Source organism: Serinus canaria, chromosome 10 (genome assembly GCF_022539315.1).
Source record: "Serinus canaria isolate serCan28SL12 chromosome 10, serCan2020, whole genome shotgun sequence".
Classification (NCBI taxonomy): domain Eukaryota; kingdom Metazoa; phylum Chordata; class Aves; order Passeriformes; family Fringillidae; genus Serinus; species Serinus canaria.
In genome coordinates, this window is record NC_066324.1 from 13,551,759 (window position 1) to 13,572,985 (window position 21,227).

A 21,227-nucleotide genomic window follows, 5' to 3' on the forward strand; every position below is an offset into this window, starting at 1 on the left:
GCACAAGGCATGTAAGGGAGAAAAATGGAGGAACATCTCTAGAATCTCCAGTTTGTCTTTGCCTGGGGGTGGCAAGTTTGTTACCACATTCCCGTTCCTCAGGAAGATGTCACAGTCAGGACCTGGGTGGGAAGAGCAGATTTGAACGGGAAGGGTGTGTGGCTGGAGAGCCCTCGGTACAGCTTTCTGCTTTCCAGAGCTGGGGGACTGCCAAGCAGCAGGCTGTGAGGGATGTGAGCTCCTCCACACTGCCGTGCCCTTCCCTCACTGCGCTTACCGGCTGCCTGGTGCCTTTTAGGTTCTCCGGCATTTTGATATCCTTTTTCATTGTCCTTGTGTTTCGTAAATACTCTTGCTCCAAAAAAATAATCTGCTAGTAGCTGCAAAGATTATTGCTTTATAGTTCTCACTTTCAGAGAGAATGGTAGCTGGCCCTCGGTAGCTGGGGTCAGAAAAGAGCAGGCCCAGGTGGTGGCAAGTAGGTGCCACCTGGGGGCTCTGCAGGCTCGAGAGACGGGTGTGCGCCGGAGCACCGGCATCGCACCGGCACCGCTCGGCTCGGGGTCGGGGAGAGGCGTGCGCTTGCCTTAGGCCGGTACGCTGCTGTGTGGGGTGGGTTACAGACACGAAATAAACTTCCCAGCAGGACAGGCTGGCAGTGCGGTTTTGTGAGAAGGAGCACAAAAGAATGATTTGTCTGTAGCAGTGGCAGGACCCAAATGAGGGCGCAGGTTCTTTGCAAGCTGGTTCCCATTCCTGCAGGGAAGCCGTTGGGCTGGTTCACCTTTAGCATCACCTGTTTCAGAGAGCTGCAGAGTTTATTTGAATCTGTGTTCTTGTAGTAACAGCCATGTTCTTGTGCTTTGACACTTCACGGTTTTAATGGTATGTATTTAAGAGGAAGCTGCTAATGAATGCTTAAAGATTTATGTAATTTACATGCCATTTTATTTTGAGGAGTAAAACTGTGTATTGATATATTGGAAGTATTCAGGCGTGTTTTGGGGTATGTGAGTTCAGGGTGAGTGCGATAATGTCTTTTGGGGCACGTGCATTGCCGGCAGTGCTGCATGTCGAGGTTTGCTGTCGATTTGGCTGAGTTGGGGAGCTGTGGGGAGGGGTCTCTTTTCGCGGGGTGAGTGTTTCTCTTAGCGGCCCGAGAGGACCCGCTTCTCCCCTTCTGCTGAGGGATCCCGGCGCTGCGACCGGGGGCGAGGCGGGTGCCGGGGCGGCTCCCGGGGGTCTCCGTGAATCCCCGCCCGCCCCGGCTGGGAGCGGCGCGGCGCGACAAGGGTTAAGGCGGCGGCGCTCGGCGCGGAGGGATACGGAGCCGGAGCCGTGAACGTGGTGCTGAGGCTCTGTAAGCAAAAAAATGTCCGCCTGAGGAACCCACAAGTTCCTTCCAGCGGGGGGGGAGCGCTCGGCTCGTCGCCTCCGACCCAGCCCGCGGCCCGCGCGCCGCCGCCGGCCCGGCCCTGGTCACCGGAGCGTACAGGGGCAACGGGTAAGTGCGGGCGCCCGCGAGAAGTTGGCAGAGAGCGGCGGGGGAAGGGAAGCGGCGGCCGGGCGCTCGCAGGGGCAGAGGCGGCGGCGAGGGGACGGGGCCGCGGGCGCACGGGCGGGAGTGGGGCTGCCCGGGGCGGTGGCGGGGAGACCGCGGGGGAGGCGGAGGCTCCTCTGGAGAACCCGAGGGGCGGCAGCCGGGGCCGGCCGTGCGGGTGGCGGGGCGGGCGTGCGGGGTCTCCGGGCCGCGGGCAGGAGAGAGTCCCCGCGGGCGGCGCTCGGCGTCTACCCGCGCTCATAAAGGACCGGGCGGCTCCGAAACTTGCCGGGGTGCGAGGCCGCGGCGGCTCCCCCGCGGCGCCCGCCGGCACAAGGGAAGGCGCGGGCCCCTCCCGTCCCCGCCGCCGCACGCGCATTCCAGCCCCCCCCCACACCCGCTCGCCCGCTGGTGGCGCGCGCGCCCGGTCCCGCGTGTGCGCGTGCGGCGCGCGGGGGCGGCTCCCGGCCCGCCGCGGTCCCGAGCGCGGAGCGGCGGCCGCGGCCCCCGGTGGGTGGGTCGGGAGAGAGGGGGAGGGGGAGCCGGCACCGGCTGCGGGCGATAATGCCGGGGCAGAGATGGCTCTGCTGAGGCTCGTCCGGCCCCGCTCGTCAGCCCCATTGTTGCGGGGACAGTGAGTCACTTAATCTCTCGCTAATTCTCCGGACCTCGCCGGGCCGCGGCTGTTTATTTGCTTTCTCTTGCCTGGGGGGGGACTTAATTCTTGGCGGCCGCCCTTCTGCGGCGTGGCCGTTCCTTGCTCGAGGTTGGGGGAGAAGTGGAATGAGGGAGAGGAGGGAGCCTGAGGAAACTTGAAGAGAGTTGGTTAGTTCGGGAAGCTGCTGCTGCCGATTCCCTCAGCCCGCCCGGCCGAGCGAGGCTCCCCCGGGTGTCTCCACCCCGCCCCAGGGGCGCAGGTACCGGAGGCCCCTCTTCGCCGGGGCCGGGTTCACGCCGTGAAGTGCTGCCTGTTCCTCTCTCCCTGTGCCCTAGAAAGGTGATCGGAGGAGCGGAGGAAGATGAATTCCCAGCAGCAGAGGATGGCCGCTATAGGAACTGACAAGGAATTGAGCGACTTGCTGGACTTCAGTGCGGTAGGATATTCTCTGAGGTCTTGTCGTGACTTCTCCGTGGTCGCGCGAACTGAGGAGCAGGGGCAGCAGCGTGCGGGGCTTGGCTGGGTCTGCCTCAGCCAAGTTGGACACCTGAACTTTGATGTAATGTCTAGACTTCCAGATTTAATACTGTAATACCAGCTGGGTCAATTGGTTTAACTGGTTAAAATCAGGCTGACCCAGTGGTGGCATAATCTAATAATTAACATTGGTTAAGCTGGTATGTGGCACTGGTACCTTGACTCTTGGGTGGTTTTTTTTTCTTATTTAAACAAAAGAAAAATTATTTCCCACAAAAAAAGAAGTGAGTAAGTGATGGTCTTGGCTAAGAAAATTATAGGTATTTTCCATGTGTTACTTCTACCATACCAAAAAGGCTCCTGATTTTTAGATATAATAGAAAACTACTGCATCTTAAATGTTGTCTTTGTGCAGTGACTTTATACTTGCTGTTCAGTAAGAAATATAATTTGAGTAAAAAAATGTAAGTTGTGTAACTATTTGAAATAGTCACAGTAGTAGTAGGCGTCCTTTTAGTTTTGTTTGTGTTCATGTAGAAATGAGGTTTTGGTCCTGTTAAGGAGCACTTCAACATATTGGTTTTGTGTGTGTGTAAACATGCATTTTGCATTGTTTTCAAGCAGAAATAGAAAAAGAAATTGTTTCTTATTAACCTTTTTTTCTGTTTCCATTAATAATTCAGCACAGATTTTCAAAGCCAATTAAAACATGTCTTTTTTTTTTCTTCTTCTTTTGCAGATGTTTTCCCCACCTGTAAATAGTGGAAAAACCAGACCAACTACACTAGGAAGCAGCCAGTTCAGTGGATCAGGTAGGATGGATCCGAGACACACAATGTTCATCTCACAGGGTCTTAATGTTTCAGTGTTGTCTCCATGTTCCCAGAGTATTGTAATCTTTCATTTGTGCATATTCTCATAAGATTTTCAGATCAGTTAGAGATGTGCTGTTTTGATCTTTGTTGGGCATTTTGCTAACTTTAACCATGGTTTTCCTCTCTGTCTTAGACTGTTAGCTACAGTACAGTTAGGTGTTGAGTGTCTGGCCATACTGACGTGGAAGTTGTATATTTGTTATATTAAAAATGAATGACTGTGTTGTTTTGTTTAAGAAAATCAATCCTAGATGTTCAATTGAAGAATTTCCTAGCCCCCCTGTATGAAGGGAGAAAACACCTGTAATTACCAAATAGTTTAATATTCCTGATTCATGGACATGATATATTTAAATACAGTTCTTAAGGAAAATGTGAGTTTAATACAATTTTCTAGTACTGTGTAGCTCTCAAAGATTTGGCAACTAGAATTTTCTTGTGTTGAAACTTTATCCATGCATCTGGAAAGCAAGTAAGTGTGTATTTACATGTTGCATTTGTTTTGTGGCTTCATCGTATTATCATGTTATCACAAGGTCCACCTAGTTGCTCTATCAGAGACTTTTAAGCTAAGACTGTAATAGGGAATAAGTGCAATTTTAAAACAGGTGCTTTGTGTCATTCTCTAAAGGGAATACTTACTACAAAAGAGAAACCAAAGTAAGTTTTTGATAAAACTTTTTATGTAGGTTCATCTTGTTTGAATACAGTGAAATGTTATTTTTGATCCTATGGATACAAGAAAGTGATGTTTGTGTTTTAGTTAATGAAAGTAAATGTTTAGAATGCTAGTAGAGAAGTGAAGTAGTGGCTTGAAGTTTTGCAGTGACATCCCCTGTTAGCTTTTTAGGTTGTCAGGGCTGTTGCTTTGGGAGTCCAAATGACATTGCATTTTAGTAACACTCAAGAATTTTTGTTTTTAAAAGCATCTTAAAACTTATCCATTGAGTAATTTTTCAGATTTTCCAGAGACTGTCTCTCACATTTAATTTAATGAAACTATGTAGCAAATGTAATTGTTACATACTTGAAGGAGTCAGGAGTTAGGTTTTCTCCTGAAATAAATGACTGGCTTTCTCTTCCTCTTTGAATGTACATCAGGTGTAAGTTAATGGCAATTGTAGGACAGCAAATCTGTCTTAAAATGTAGTTAATATTTAAATTTTTAAAAATACAAATATTTAAGAGAGTTGTTTCCCTGAAGCTTGTTTTAAAAGACATTCAGGCACCTAAAACTTAATTGTGGGGAGCACAGCCTGAACATCTCATCCCGCTTTGTCCTTGCTTTTGCTGAATGAGTAGAATGATTGTCTGTAGAATAATTTTCATTTTTACATAAGGTCTTAGACCACTGCTAAGTAATGTGGCATGTCCTATTTGTAGGTAATGCTTCAATTTCTTCCCTTGGATGTTTTAGAAAAAGAGAGAATGCCAGAGTAGTGATTTCTTGAAGAGAAACAATGTGAATCCTTGAATTTTTTTACCAGTATGGTGTATCCTCCTATAAATACCAATCCTCAGTACAACACTGCAATTGTCAAACAAGCTATAACCTCAGCTGAGTTCCCCTGGGAATAATAGTAGTATATGTTTTTGGATTTTCATTTAAACAATTTCTTGCTGTAGAATTTTACTGGGTAGTGGATTATATGCCCTAATTCTGGTAATGCTATGATCTAAGCCTTGACCTAAGGTGGTTACTCTGCAGGAGTGAGAGGTAACAAACTTCTTTATTAGTTGTGTTCTGAGACAATGTCAAGTATTGTAGAAAAACTATGCCAAGATCCGTGATGAACTACAGGCATTTAATTTCTAAGTACTTTGATTTAATTGTGGTCTTGCTATAATTTCAAGTGTTTTGTAATTTCTTGGACAAACAATACTTAAAAGCTTTTTTTTTTTTTTTAACTGACCAGAGATCACTTTTTACAGAGAAACATGGATAGGGGAGGTATTTATTCCTTTGAGCTATCTAGGACTGAAAATCACTATGCACAGATTCTTAAACAGTACTTCTTTTTTTCTTTGCGTGTTGCTGCCTCTTACAAAGACTTTCAGTGGTTTTGATGGCAATTAGAGAAGTGAAGCTTGCTTTAATATCTTTCCCATTGAGCTCAGTTTAATTTTTGTGATATTTTTACAAGCATGCTAGAGCAAAGTGCTTTCTTTTTCTTAGCTGAAGTAAGACTGTGTTCATTGTTTTTTATTTTAGAGCCCCCTCTTTCTCATTTAAACTTAAAATAAACATCTACAAACACCTCCCCTCCCCCCTCAACCTGTCAGTGATTTGAGATTCTGCTTAATGGCCCCCAGTAAGTAGGTGAAGATCCCTTGTATGTCTACATGGCTCTTAAGACTGTATTTCTGGGAAATCTGATTTAGAAGGAAGGAATGCTTTCTTGATGCTTTTTCTTCGCCACCCACTGGTCCCTAGTTTAAAAGGACAAAGTAGTTGCTGTTAAAGAATGGATAAGTTTTGTTTGTTTTTCAGGTGTGGTTTTGTGAAGTGTTGGAAATACTGGGGTGCATGTTATTCATCCTGATGTAAGAAGCTTGATTTGCTATAATTCTGCAAGACATATGTTGATTATATTTTAGAAAGAGATGTGTAGTTGGGTTGTGTGAATAAGACAGCTAATACAACTGATCTATAACTTATAAGAAATTGCTGTCTTGGATTAACAGATGAACACTGTGTTTTGATTAAAAGATAGCTGGGGCAGGTTTGCTTTCTACAGGTCAATCAGTTATGAATGAAAGCTGCAGCAGATAAAATAAGTGAACTAATCTGATATATTGTAGTATATTATGACAGTAAGTCATGTAAGCTGCTGATAAAGTCAAATAACTTGGTCAGACTGCTGGTGAAAATAAACATACTGGAAAAGTAACCTGATATGTAAGCCAGTGAGTTATGCCACAAAATACTCCTTGTCATACCTGCTGTACTTAATTCTTGTTTGAAACAGAACTTGTCATTCTTTTCTTTTCCAAAACCAACTTCTGAAGATGAAGCCATTTCTGTCTTAGAAACTTAAGCAGAAGGTGGCAAAGGTCAGAGGTTTGTTCCATTGGACTTTTTAATGAGGTGTTTCTTTTTTTCTTTAGATTTTATGTAAAATCTAAATCTTCTGTTCCTACTATGGCTAAAGGTAGTGTTTGTGATTTACAGTGACATTTTACTTGTTTTGCCTTTGTCTAAGCTATAACATGTATACCAATACCGACTTGGATGGTTACTGATTTTGCCTAACACCCTTTATTTATTACAGTAATTCCATTAACAGCCAGTCACAATATGCATGTACCCACCATAGGTAATTGTAGTGCAGTTTTCTTATGGCTTTTAGTAGATTTGATCACAATCTCAGTTTTAACTGTAACTGATTTTTTAACCTCAGGTTTGGTACTCTAAAATAACTCCCTTTTGTGGTTTTTTTTTTTGTCTTTTGCAAAGAAGAGTAACTCTGAGGAAGTATTTTTCTGCGGCCTACCATTTTCAATTTAGTACCTTTTTCAGTGTACTAATAACATTATTTATTTTTGCATGTGGCTGTGCACATGCATCAGTGAGGTATCAAAGAGAAGAAGTAAGATATTATGGACGTGTAGCAGAAAAGAGGGATAAGAGTCGAAGTAAGAGGGACAGTTGAGGAGCCAAGTTGTCAAAATATGACACCTCTCTTGCCTGTAAGATTCTTCTGAAGTTCATGGAAACTAAGTATGCAAATTTGGGAGTGAACAGCTTTGGGCACAAATCTTGTGTGTGCCCAGACATTCCTGATATATGCAAAAACTTCTGAAAGTATCTGTTTAGATATCTGTTTGTATTAGTTTCCTCCCTTCTGTACAAATTCAAGAGACTGGCTGCCCTTTCCACTTGTGTCTACCAATGTACTGAGTTTGTAAGGGGTGCACTGGATTGGGATAGGCTGCTAATTAGTGACTTGATGCAAAGACCATTTAAGTTGATAGCCTGCTATTAACCTGAATGTCCCTAAATTAGGGCCATGTGTCTTGAAAATGGACACAATGGCAATTCTTGAGCAGGTCTCTTAAGTTACCAGTGTTTCCAAAATTAACAAAACCTGACTTTATCAATCCTGTGAACTCTTATTTCTTTTTCAATTTTCCATCAGCAGTTTCTCATAACAGAAACAAAAAAAACTAAAAAAAAAAAAAAAAAAATTTGGGAGAGTTACCTGGATGAGCAATGGTTTAGATACCCTGTTCATTGATCTATGCAATTGCTGAAGAGGAAAGGCACTCTTATTGTGTCTTAAATGCTGGAAGTCTGGAGTGGCCTGTTAAGCATTAGCTCATGCAGCAGTATAGCTTTTTAAATTTTTTTTTAAACTTTCTAATATCTGATTTGTCCTCTAGTTGCATTAAAGGTGAGCCAGCAGACCTGATAACCTGGTATTTCATCTTTGGTCTGAGGGGTGCTAAATTCTGCCCTCTTCTGAAGAGCCTTAGGAGAGCTGAAGGAGCCTTTTGCTTGAAAGCAGAAGGGTGTCCATGGCTTCTTTACCTTCCATTTTTTTGTAGGGGAGACTCATTGATTTCTCTTCAAATGGGCCAAATGCAAGTGAGATCAAGATTTCAGTCTGGATCCCTCACCTGTTGCATTTAGAAACCTGAGGGTGATGCAAAGCCAGTAAATTTATGACTTTGCAGCTTGCCTGTTGGCAGCCCCTGTCTCACTGCTGCTGTCTCGTTTCCTCCTTCCGTTCCTTGCCTTTGGAAAGATAAATTACCAGGCATGCCATGAAAAGTCTTGAGAAGTATAGTGTATATTCCTGTGAGATACAGCTTCCATACTCCTGTTTAAGAAAGAGAAGGGGAAAAAATGTTGGATAAGTAGAGAGATCTGACAACCCAACTTTAAAGCAGTGTATTGCAAGGTGTTTGTGGTCATAGGGGTATTGAGGTTTTGGGGATTGAGGAAAAAGGGAGAGTTACTAAAACAGCTCGGTATTCTGAATCTAGCTTAGTGAGCAGAGAAATAGGTGGTAGTCCATTGTTCATTACTGTTGACTTTGATTTTAAAGACGATGGTATTAACCTCATGACACTTGGTCAGAAATTCTTTGCTGTTTTCGAAACCGAAGACCTGAGAGTTTTTAGTAGTGCTGGTCTGTCTTCTGTTTAGGGATACATTTGACACCTTTAGTAAGGGAAACTGAGTTTTGCCGTGTTGGCATGTGGAAAGCATTCTTTGAAAAAGTTCATCCTGTATTTCCAGAAACTTTTTCCTTAGATGAGAGCAGCGGTGTGGTCACTGTGTTAGAGGCACAGCATGTGACCTCCAATCCCCATATAAATATTACTGGTTTGGGATGCAAGGAAGATCTTTACAATGGTTTTTCTGGATAGCTTCAGAATATCTGGGATAGCAGTAGTGCCTGTCCTTTCCTGATGTGGATCTTCTAAGGATGGGGTACCTTCCACCATCAGCCTCCCCTCAGCCAGTAACTGTGTCCGCCAAATTTTTCTGATCTACTGTAAGTGATGAAGAGTATTCAGATGATTTGGACAGTAGTCTTAATCTTATGTGGAAGGAATAGGATGTGAAATTTTGTATTAATCCAGACAGCTGATTTGATAGAAATGGAGATGTGAGGACTAAGAGTTTGAGTAAAGAGGAGAAAGAGCAGTATGAATGGGATTCTTATGTATTTGTATGTCCTTTAATGTCAACTGAGCTTGTAATCTCCCCCTGCAAAACTTTAGTGTCTGCAGCTTTTGCTGAGTTTTAGCTTTTTTTGAGTTTATTTGTTTATGGTCTTGTTTTGATCTTTAGCAAAGGAATTTTGTGTTAAAAGCTTATCATTCATACATGCTTGCCAGAGTTCCCCTTCCCCTCACTTCTTTCCAGCTGTCACACAAGTAGGATTTAACCCCTTAGTTGTTTTGCTGTCAAGTTGCTGTGACAGCTGTTTGTCTCAGGTAATTCTACTTTATCCATAGCTGAGCCTGCAGATACCATTATATGAGTTCCTGTTAATCTACCCTATACTCTACCATTAACTTGGAAACTCTATTTTCCTGAAATTGCTAAAGGTATAGTGTAATTTTTTCAGGGCTGAACATTGTGTGTATTTATGAAGAGAAGGTTGTTTAAGGCAGTAATATAATACCATAGCACTTAGTAAGACTGAAGTTTGTGGAGGCTGTTTTTAAAATCCAAGCTGCACATAAACTGAAATAGTTTGCTAGGCTTCTTGAACTGATGTCTCTTGACCATGGAGATGCAGTTCTGTTTGTTACTCTGTTGTTTTCAGGGAAATAGCACTGAGCATTTTCAGAACCACATAAAATTTATTAAAGTACCCACGGAGCCAGATGTGATTTATGGGATATAATAAGTCTTCTAACTTAAATTTACTTCAAAATAAATACTAATTTTTATATTTAAAAATTCAGTTTCAATAAATGACCTCATGAAATAAAGTATCTTCTCTGAAAACCTTTTTTTGCAGGTATTGTCTAATTCAATGTGTTATCACTTCTTCAGAAATATATAGCAAAACTTGATTGGTTTTGTACAGTCTGCTGTGAGGAAGTCACTAGATTTGAAATAAAGAAATAAGCAAAAGCAGTATTTTCTTTTGCATGTGAATTATTTGGAGATTGTTACTTAATGTGCATAATTCTAAATAGTGTATTCACCTTTATCACTTTTGGCTATTAAACATTATAGGAAAAGGCAGGAAAAATTATCATTCGAAGGATGGGAATTTTATTTATTTATTTTTTTTATTTTATCTGAGGGTTTTTTTCCTGCATTATATTGTAATGGCCAATCCTGCATTTTGTGGGTTTTGTTTGCTTTCTTTTATATTTAATTAATTTGAAAATGTAGCAGTCCCCAGTTCTATTGTATACCTCAACCTGATGATTTGGAGGTACTTTGTGGTACTTGATGGACTTTTTAAATACTACAATGCATTATTTACTAGTGGTTGTAGGGGCCAAGTTGTTTGTTTCTTATTTTTTTCTATTATGACTCTAAGATGAGATAATGATAATTTTTTTTAATGTCTTGAATGAATGCCTTGTTTTTTCATCTGTAAAACAAAACTGTGTTTGTAAACACAACATTCAAAAACATAAAGGACGCACTTCTTTGGTGAAGATGTTAACTGAATACCAAGAATGATCAGAAAGAGTGGCTTTTGTTATATTTATAATATCTCACTGTTTTCAGAGGATAATCAGGCTAAAAAGTACCCAATCAATCTTCAGGACTTTGTTAGAATCTTTTATACTAGAGATGCGATTTCTTATTTTCTTTAAGTAAAGGGCTGAAATTGCTTTAAAATGCATAAACTTCTTGTTCTTACCAGTGTTATGCAGAAAAATCTTGCTTGACCACACCAAAATAATTTTTGCTGGTGTATTAAAGTAGTATTTGGAATGGGGGGATGAAAATGACCTGACTAAAAGTGTTTGCTTTGCAGCCCTGATGAATGCTCTCTGTGAATGGTAGCAAAAACTTAGCATAAAACTAAGGAAAGCTTATCTTGGAGAGACAAGTTGTGCATTTTTGTATTAGGGCTATAGAAGTGCATCTTTTAAGATGGTCCAAAAGTGTACATTTTTATTACAGTAGCAATTGCTTGCTAAGTGGAATATAAGTAGGTTTATTTTTTTATTTTATGTAGAGCTGACAATTTGCATTAATTTTTTTTCCAGAAGTAACTTTTGTTTATTACAGTGGATTTCTTGCTCCTGATCTTCTGCAGAGGTTGTCTATATTGTTTTTTGTAAGCATGTGAGGTATTTGATACGCTATTGAAGTTTGCTTTGTTTTGGTAGCAGATTTTGTTGGGTTTCTTTCTGTGCCAGTTGTAGGTACAGAGCTGGCGGTGTCTCCATGTCTTGATCAGGTTGTTGGTTGTGTGGACTGCTAGTAAGAAGTTGAACCCCTTCTACTTTGCTCTTGATGAACAAAACTGCAGGACACATTTTGTGTTTAGCTCGTCTCTGGAAGAGATCTTTGCTGTTGCTGAAGCAGTGATAACACAATAAAACTTATGTTAGGCTGGGCTGGAGTTTTATGTTGAAGTGCTCTGAGCCATATTTTGTGGAAGTTATATTTTAGATGGTGTATTCTTTTCCTCCTTTTTAAAGATAAGTATGCTGAGCTAATTGTTAGAAAAACATACCTAGTTAATCAAAATCCGAAATTTGGCTATTTGTAGTTGTGTACATTTTGCAGGTAAAATGCAGATAAATATCAGACCATAAAAGTGCATGTTGTGTGTGTTAAATGAAATTGAGTTTAAAATGTATTTTGCCCTTAATTCAGTATAAACAAAAAATCCAGAGGTATTTTTAGTCTTCTGTAGGAGAATGGAATTCACTGTGTATATTTTTATTTTTTTGTTTATTTGAATGCATGGTACTATTGTCTTGGTTATTATCCCAAGAGCGATTGTGGCTACCCTAGGAAATGATTAAATCAGACAGCTTTGCTTGTAGGACAAACATTTTTCATATTGTGGTGTTTCGACCATTTCAATGCGACACCTATCCTGTTCCAGTTCTTTATGCAGCAACTTCATGAGTCATAATCCTTGCAAAAGAACACAGCTTAAAATAATCACTGATTGTTTCTTTGCAATTCTATTCACTGCCCATTGCAAATAAATAAGAGCGGAAGCTACAATATCATTTAATCCTTCAGTGTTTGCTTCTGACGTGCAAAGTATTCTCTTGTAATAGAGAAGTAATCCATAAGGAGGGTAGCTGCTCTTTCATCTTCCTGAATGCTAAATGAAGCCAAGGCTTTTATGAAGAGATGGTGATTTAATGAAGATGACCGAGTTTTTGAGTAATGAAAAGCTTTTGTGTATTTCTAAAAATGATGTCTGGTGCTTACTACTGTAGAGCTCAAATGGCTGTATTTTGTAGTGTGTCTTTGCAGGATTAGTGCTTGAGATGCGTAGATGCAAGGGGATTGAATGAAATGGTAATGCAAAAATTTTTCCCTTAGCTGGATTTTATAAAACAAATGCACGTTTCTGCCAATTTGTGTATAAATACATGTCATGTCTGGCATGTGTTCTCTGCTCTGTGCAATACTTGTATTTTGGTAACCTTGACAATATCTCTGATATCATGTTCCATTGCCAGAGGACTGTAATAAGCACACCAAAAAAAGTGGAGCATAAACTTTCAATGCTACTTATGACAGGAACATCTGAATTAAATACTTGTGAGTATTTGTAAGATGTTGAATTTAAAAGCTCCTCAGTCAAAAAGCTCACCCTAAAAATACCCAAACAAAACTGAAACAACAACACAAAAAAAAATACAAACCAAAAAACCCAATACAAAAGCATAAAAAACCTCCCAAAAATGCAAACCTCAATAAAGCACAAACTAAAACCCCATATTTCTTCTTCTTTCAGCTGTTAATTTTATTAGTTAGTTTGCAATATTTTTTAACAATCTGCAATATTGCTACTTGCGAGGCAAGTCAGATAATGCCTGATACTTCAAAAGGAAGAAGAGAATGGCTCTAAAGAATGCAAGACCATATCTTCTCCAGCACATACACCCAACAGTCTTACCAGGCCTTCAGGGTGTAAGTGCTGTACAGTACAACCAGAAGGAATCCTAAAAGGGGCTGAACTATTTTAGGCATTGTCAGAAACATCAAGAATGCAGCCATGTTCTTGCCTTTATTGTGTACGGGGAAGATAGAGCCGATTATCTGGGGTGAATAAACTTAGGTGGGCAACAACAGGCAGGGTTTTGTTGGTTTATGCAGGTAAAATGTATGTAACTATACAGGAAGTTTTGAAAAGGAATGTAATAAAAATGCAGAAATGGGTAAATAACTCAAATTTCCTTCTGGTGGTTTTAAATGGCTTGAATTAGTGGCTGGTCCCTGAGTAGTAGTATACAAATGCTTACAAGTGTAAGAGTGATGTATATGGGGTGTTTAAAACTCGGCATGTTCAGTGATTAAATCTCAATATGTCAAGGGTGGTTTTGTGAATACACTTCTGGGTAGAAGGTGAAGCATTCGAAGAGATTGGGGTTTTTTGTAGAGCGATGTTGTAAAACCAGAGTTTCTCGCCACGTGTATCTGTTATACTCATTAAACTAATTTTATTTCAAGATACTTGTTGAGTACTGAATAATAGTTTCAATAATTTTCTTCTTTGCTATGTACTAACCCTTCCCTTTTCCTTTATCCTCATCCTGTTAGGGGAACTTGGGACCAGCAAAGCGGTAAATGCCTGAATGCAATTTGTATTCTATGCTAATGATAATATACTTTTTGGCCTTTGAATAGTCTGAATTTGTTTAATAAGGTGAATGGTATTTTTTCTCCCAGAGGCACCAGTTTATAAGCAGGGAAGTTAAGTGAACTATCATAAAACCCCCCTGCTTTGTGCCTTGCATTCCTGCAGGTGCTAACTGGCATGTGTGTGACAGTGCCACTTGTGCTGCAGCAAGCGCTCTGGCAGAGTTTGGCCATCTCTCATGAGTGTGTCACAGGTTGTCTCTGACTTGGATCCTGGAGAACATGCTGTTGCCATAGCAATGAAAGTCCTTCTGAAGGCAGGATTCCTGGCAGAGCTCTTGCATCTCCTGAAGTGCTTGGTGCATTGATCTGAAAGTACCTTGTCAGTATTAGCACATGGCTGGAGTAAAAAGAGCGGGAAGCAGAGATTTCCTTGAAATACATTATTTGTTTTTTTTGGTTGGTTGAACCCAGTGTTCATAAAGCTACAGCTTTTCAAATCTTACTCTGTGAACTTCTTGTGTATTTAACATACTTAGCTTGAATGCACTGAGAGATTGAATGGTTCTAACAGCTCACCAGTGTTAGATGCCAAAACATCTCTGTCTGAGTTTCGCACAGTACTTGTCCCTTTTTGTACCTGGAAGAAATATTTTTGGAAGATTTCCTCTGTAGTTTTGGGTACTGCAAAACAGTTGGGAAAATACACTGCTTCATTCATCATCCTTTTCTCATTCATAAGTAAAATGATTGTCTTGCTACCATATTATTTATAAATGTGACACTAATGGGGGAAAATCACTTGCAGAGGTGAATTTCTGTATTTATTTGGAAAATATACCTTAAATAGGATCCCTTTTTCAGCAAACTCAGCTGTATCTTTGTATATAAGTACATCCTCCTCCTACTGTGGTTACTAAATGTTAATTGTTTTCAAAATAAGAAAAAGCTATTAATTTATTGTGTCACATTAGATAATGTAGCTTTTGGGGTTTTTTAATATGTAAGGTTTTTCGTCAAGATGAAATGTGGGAGATCAGAGACAATTTTTAGAGCACAGACACTGTAGGTAGCCATAATATCCATTTCTACATGCGCTGTCAGGATGGAGTTGATTAATTTTTTGCTTATTTAAGAAGATAAAAAAAAATTAAATCTGACTAATTGAAAAAAAAGTGGATTTTTTAAAGTTTGGCAACAATGTGATTAACACTGTACAGTGTATTATTTTATGTGGTCTGGGACTTTCGTGCCTAAGGATTTCTTTTTTACTGAAGGAGCCTCTAGATGAAATGAGTTCTGAAGTTACGCATTTAGCTTGCTCCATCCTTTACATCTGTTTATGTAGCATAGTCTTTAGCTCTATCACTTTCTCTGAAATAGATAAAAGTAAGAATTAAGCAAACACTTCATTCCTCTTTTTTGTCCTTCCAAGTGACATTAAGGAAGAATGAAATAATGAATTTGTACTTGAAAAGAACTTTCTGCCTGCTGCAGCAGATGTCTGCATGTACCATCCTAGAGATCCTTAGCTTGGGTCTTGATTTTCAGTCCCTGCCTGCCCTTGCCCCTTTGTCAGAGCAGGAGAGCAGCATAGCTCCAGGTTGGCTTGGCCTTGGGAAGCGTTGCTGAGCTGCTGCTCTGAGCAGTTCAGCCAGGACTTGTTACTTACAGTTGCTGCGTGTGTTTGCCTGACCTGCACAGACAAGCTGCGGTGTGAGTGGCCTTGGCATGGGGACCAATGCACCAAGGAGAAGGCAACATTGATCACAAGGAGAGTATGAAGCCAGGGAATCAGACTCTGCAAGGTGGCTGCTTGTTGGTGTTTTCCCCTTTTAAGCAAATTTAGTGCTGCCTCAGCAGAAGTGTGTCCTAAAGCTCTGCAGCTATCCTTGGGAAGGCACATAGCATTAACGACCCAAGTACCCTCTGACTGCTGTGCCAGTTGGTCTCAAGTCACGTTTGGGAATAAAAGATCTTTCACAGCTCCAACAAATGTTCTATTTATGTGTCCTTTTAGCCTTTGAGTCAGCACTGATTGAGTAGGCACTGTTTTTGGGATTGTGGCAGTAGGGTCACTGACATACATTGAGATAAGCTCATTGTGTTCTGAATGTGTAAGTGTGTATAAATACTGGCCTGATTTTGTCAGGCTTAACAAAGATAGCATTTTAAATGAGTTTAGTATGAGAAGATAGGTATTTATCTTTTAAAATTCTAATTCTGAAATAGTTTTATACTTGTATGACTAATCCTTAAATAAAAGGCACAGATAATTTAATTCATATAACAAGCTTCTATATTGAAATATTAAATGCTTTTCAATATTCTGTAGCTTTATAATCTATGTTTTTAATGTCTGTTAAATTATAGGAACATGGAAAATATGTAATTATTGAAACATGTTTTTTTTTTTTTTTGTCTGAATGACTCTTAATTTATATCTAAAAATTCATTAGGAATAGCAAAGTCCTAGGAAATGTTATTACTCACTTTCTACTTAGTGCTGTTATTTTCGTGAAATTGTAAAATTTTGTAAAGAGTTAAAGCAGGCTTTTTATCTCCATTAAAAGCTTTTGTCAAGATTGTTTCATTGCATAGTGAAGAGAAGATATTCTTGAGTTTTAAAGGATGTAACAAAGAGGCAGAATTTCTGTTCCTGTTTTGCCATATCATTGAGGAACTGCCTTTCTTTTTTCCTTTTCTATTTTCTGATTTCCTCAGCTCTGAAATGAGGGCTAGTGTTTACACTGTAGAACAGACAAGAAGTGTTTTTGAACTTGCTCAGTTAATGTAAATGGTGGTGTTGGAATGGGTTAATATCAATAACCTCATCTGACCTAAGCAGAGTTAAATTAGCTTGCACTGTTTTCAGTGTCAATATTCACTCCCTACTTTTGTATTTAGTTTGATGTCTGTGCTTGTTTAATTCAATCTTTTACTTATGTTGATCAAATTTTGGTTTTTTTTTGCAGTTCAGTTCTTGCTGTGTCTACTGTATAGCTTCTTAAATGTAGACTCTGTTGTTTAAAAATGTGGAAATGCAAATTTCAGTCTGGGGCTCATATCAGCATTACAGAAACTGTTTCAGCACACCTTCACAGATTGCATATACGTCTTGTTTCTGTAAATTTTATTTGAATCTTATCCAAATAAGAAAACACAGATACATACATTTGCCTAAATTTCTTCAAGGAAGAAAATTTCTGGTCTAAAAATGTTTCCTGATACATAAACAGAAAACAACCCTGTCCATAGCTATCCTATGTATTTAATGGATTAAATTCACTCTGACAGCTGGATATATGTACCAGTGTCTAGCCTATGGCCATGATCTAATAATCATGGATATGGTAACAAGTAGTCTAAAAAGATTCAGTAATCAAGTGGGTTTTTTGACAAAACCTGCTGTGACTGGAACAAGAGATGAGGTTGTGTTAAATGTGGCTGCATTTGCTACTGTATCTGGGTTCTGAGTACTTAAAAAATATCCTTTGTGTTGTGGTAGGCAGAACCTATGCTCCAGCAGCAATGGAAAAGCTAATTGTGCTACAACAGAGCGTGTCTTAAAGTTAGGAAACAAATTTGATTTAACCTAATGATGATGGAGAACTTTGTTTCAAAACAATAATTTCTATTTCCCCAAGTGCTTTTTAACTTGTTTGCTTCTGCATAAAAATGGTTATATATCATTAAATGGAGCCTTTTGTGAAATAGCTTATTTTTATATCATAATTCTGGTATGTGAGGGTAAGTTGAAGTACTGATGAGTAAATACATGTCAAAGGGGAAGACTTCAAGCACTACAGATATTTTAAAAACAAATACTTCACATATTAATGCTGTGCTTTGGTCTCAGTTCCATTTGATTAGTGAAACCTATTTTGTAAATAAATACTATTTATAAGAAAAACAGCGTCCTGGCCCTCAAACAATTCTTTGAAACTCAGAATTCAACTACCATGTTTTCCCAAACTAGCCTGTTGGGACTCTTGTTTTATATTGGTTCTGGCTTTTGGGGAAAAAAAAAAGCTGCTTTACATCCTGTAAACCTCATGAAGATCAACCAGGTTGGGATAAAAGCAAGTGATCCAAGTATTGTAGCTTTGTTATCCCTTCTTTTTATCTTAAATGGAATTTCTGATATATCTAGTGGGAGCAATATTTTAGAAAACACTGAAATGGGAGAGTGCAAATGAATTTGAAGAATTAAAATTCCTTTAGGAAGGTGAACTAAATGTTGACCCCAATTTATAGGTTACATTTCAGCAGCTTTTGAATGTGGCACTTACTGTGAGGTTTTCTGGTTTGGTTTTTTTTTTTTTTTTTTAACTTTTTTTGTAATTCATGTCTGGTTTCCCATGTCTTTATAATTCAAGAAATTTAAGGTACTTATTTTTAAACTTTCCAACAGCTTTTATGAGAAATAAGATGTTTACTCTGAAGTGAATATTTAGGGGGACCCAGAAAGCTGGGGATATCAGGAAGCAGAGGTATTTCCCATGGAAGCCCATAAGATTATCTGGTTGAAACTGTTAGCGTGGGAAGGTTATTTGCTTTGTGCCTGATGTCCAAGAAACTTTTGAGATTCTTATCTTTACAACACTTGCTAATGTGCAAATAATTAATTTGATTCCTGATTGCTATTATTGTAGATAGGATTTTTTCTCCAACTTGTTTTTGAAGACTATATGTCTTTAAGTGGTAGTGAAAGAGAATATAAAGGCAACTTTCATGTTTATTTTGGTATGATTGTATTATCCAAAAATGTAAAACAAATCTGAAGAACATCAGCATTTGTAAAGAGGAGTGTCCACCTTTGAAGCTGGGAAATAAAGAACTACTGTGCTCTTGGGTCCTTCATGCAGATGGCCACGTCCACTCTCATGTGTGGTCACTTTTGTCCACAACCAGATTTTGTAACTGGTTGAGGTAGTTGAGGATGTCTTTCTTCTGGACTTGATGTGAGTACTTCTTAATTTCTGAATTAATTATTTTAAAAACAAACTTAGTTTTAAATTCCAAGGCAAAAATAAAGAGGAAGTGTAAAAGAATTACTGCGTTTTATAGCAGTTTGGTAGTGGTGCTGTTCCTACTAGTAAGTGTTAATGGCATTGATAAAACTTTGCTGATGTAATTGCCATTGGGTAGCAAGGAAAACAGTAAACTTGCTTTACTTGTGGTAGATTTGAATTTGGATGTTCAGCTGAAGTTTATTAATTTTTACATTTTATTTGGTCATTTTCCTTGTCCAGGGCTTAGTTTCATCCATGTGGGTAATACAGTTAGCTGGTTCTAGGTGCGTGTGATTCCTTCAGGCATTTGTAGGGGATGAACCAAAGGAATGCCAGTCCTGGACACTGTATTCTGTATTGTAATTTCCAGTTGATAGACAAATGCCCAGGGACAGTTCAGTAACTTTCTCTTTCATTACTGTTCCTGGTGGTGTGATTTTAATTTTTTTTTTTAAATGGAAATGTCTTGAACAAGAGAAGAAAGTGGGCAGTGAAAAAGCAAGTGTGTGGACATAAATATTAAGAATAATGTCTGTCTTCTGGAGTACAGTTTAATTCACTTTTGGTGTAAGGATAGTCTTCAAGAATCCCTCAAGATTGTCGTAATCACCTTTGAGTTTTAAATATTTTTCCTTTTAAAAATCACTTGTCTTAGTTTCTTCTCACACACATGTATTTCTGGAAATGTACTACTGAAAATGTGAGTTGGAGGCACAGCAGTGTGTGCAATAACCCCTGAACCAGTGACAGATTTAGTGTTTTGAGACTTTGCATTCCCATGGGACTGGGAATAGGCTTTTGAGTTGTTTTTAGCCTGATTTTTTTCCTCTGAAACCTCATGATGGATTAAATTTGAATGCAGACAGATAAAAAAGAAAAAAAGATAATTTTTGTTTCCAGCCCTTTTAGAAATGATCTTTGAAATATATGATGTATAGTACTAATTGGTGTGCATCTGGAATAATTCTATTAAGAATTATTATTTCTACATAGGAAGGTTGTTGAACTTATGCAGATAAAATTTAGGACTACAGAGAAGGACTTAATTTCTCAGCAGTCTGATAACTTCTTTGAAAATACAGGCCACCATTATGATGAAATAGGAATTTGATATCTGTACCTCTTTTGTGTGCCTTTGTTGGTTTCCTTTATGCATTTTCTGTTTTCCTTTAAAGCAAAGCTAACCACCTTAATGTAAAGCATTGCTTACACATGTGAAACTCTGTGTTGTGTTCTGTGGCAGCAGTAGTAATGAACGTGGTGCTAATAATGCCAGTAATGCACATTTGATCCCCCTATGGACCATTCACTTAAGAGTTGGGCTTGATGATCCTTTTGGGTCCCTCTCAACTCAGAATATTCTGTGATTCTCTGAAACAGCACTAGAACTATCTGATGTACTTCTGTCAGGACTGGAATATCTGGCCATCTTTTTGAATTCTTTATTTATGATGACTTTTTTTCTTTGACCTTAAGGAATTGATGGAATATATTCAGTTCGGACTTTCTTTGTTAGTTTCCCTGGATTTTGTATAATTTGCATTTCTCTCAGTTCATTTAAAGATGTAGCTTTCAATCAGTGAAGATGTCAGTGATATTAGCTGTGTTCTAAGTCAAGCCCTTATATACCTGCTTTAGTTGGGGGAGTTAATTTGAGTCCTGTATAGACAGCAGATGAAATATTGATACTGTAAAGTTCCTTCAAGACTGAGTATTTTATATCTGATATAATAAAGTTGTGTCATTAACTTTATTATGAAAGTGTTTTGCTATTGAAATGTTGTTTGGATGCTGGCTTAATAATCCTGTGCTGTTGAAGTCACCTGCATGCTGGTGGCTTTTACTCTTCACTTTGTGTATAAATTCACACAGTCTCAGACATTTTGGGACTATTGTTGTGAATTCTACTTATCTCTGTGCTTTAACTTTTCCCTTTCAGAATCTCTGTAAAGGGTGTCAGAGAACAGAAGTTATTGGCATAATGGCTCCAATTGTGCAAATAAATCTTCTGTTGCTGTCCCACAGTGAACAGGCCTTTGCTTAAGTGGCCTGTCTGGTTTTCTTCCTGCCTGTGAGTGATAGGAGTCAAGCTGGCTGGGAGCCATTTGTGCATACAGCCAGCACTGCACATGTGGTGGGGTTTGGTTATGGTTTATGTTCTGCAGTGAAATTCATTCTGTGCTTACTGCCAGCCTGTGCTGGAGAGCAGAAAGAGGCTCTTAGGATTTGTCTGTTTGGAAGCAAAGAGCTCAGCAAGGATGTTAAGGTCTTCTGGGGTGTGCCAAGTTAGGTTCAGAAACTGTTATCTGCCTATCCATAATTCTGTTGTAACAACTTGGGGCAATGCCAGCCATTTGGAAGTTGTCTCTGACCTTTTAGTGTTTGTTAAGTAGTTACT

The 21,227-nt window shown here is 39.4% G+C and overlaps 1 protein-coding gene across 8 annotated transcripts in view; it reads left to right on the forward strand.

Annotated features, from left to right (window-relative positions):
• Positions 1–1,342: 1,342 nt before the first annotated feature.
• Positions 1,343–21,227, forward strand: part of TCF12 (transcription factor 12) — a 159,433-nt gene continuing 139,548 nt past the window's right edge. For 5 of the 8 annotated variants that reach the window (XM_018913816.3, XM_018913818.3, XM_018913820.3 and 2 more), the window contains exons 1-3: positions 1,344–1,504; positions 2,534–2,634; positions 3,415–3,487. In XM_018913816.3, coding sequence (XP_018769361.3) covers positions 2,560–2,634; positions 3,415–3,487 — 148 coding nt within the window. In that variant the 5' untranslated portion in view covers positions 1,344–1,504; positions 2,534–2,559. Of the gene's footprint in view, positions 1,505–2,028; positions 2,175–2,533; positions 2,635–3,414; positions 3,488–21,227 lie in introns of those variants that run through there. The other 3 variants (XM_018913819.3, XM_050978728.1, XM_018913817.3) reach the window with 3 other exon arrangements.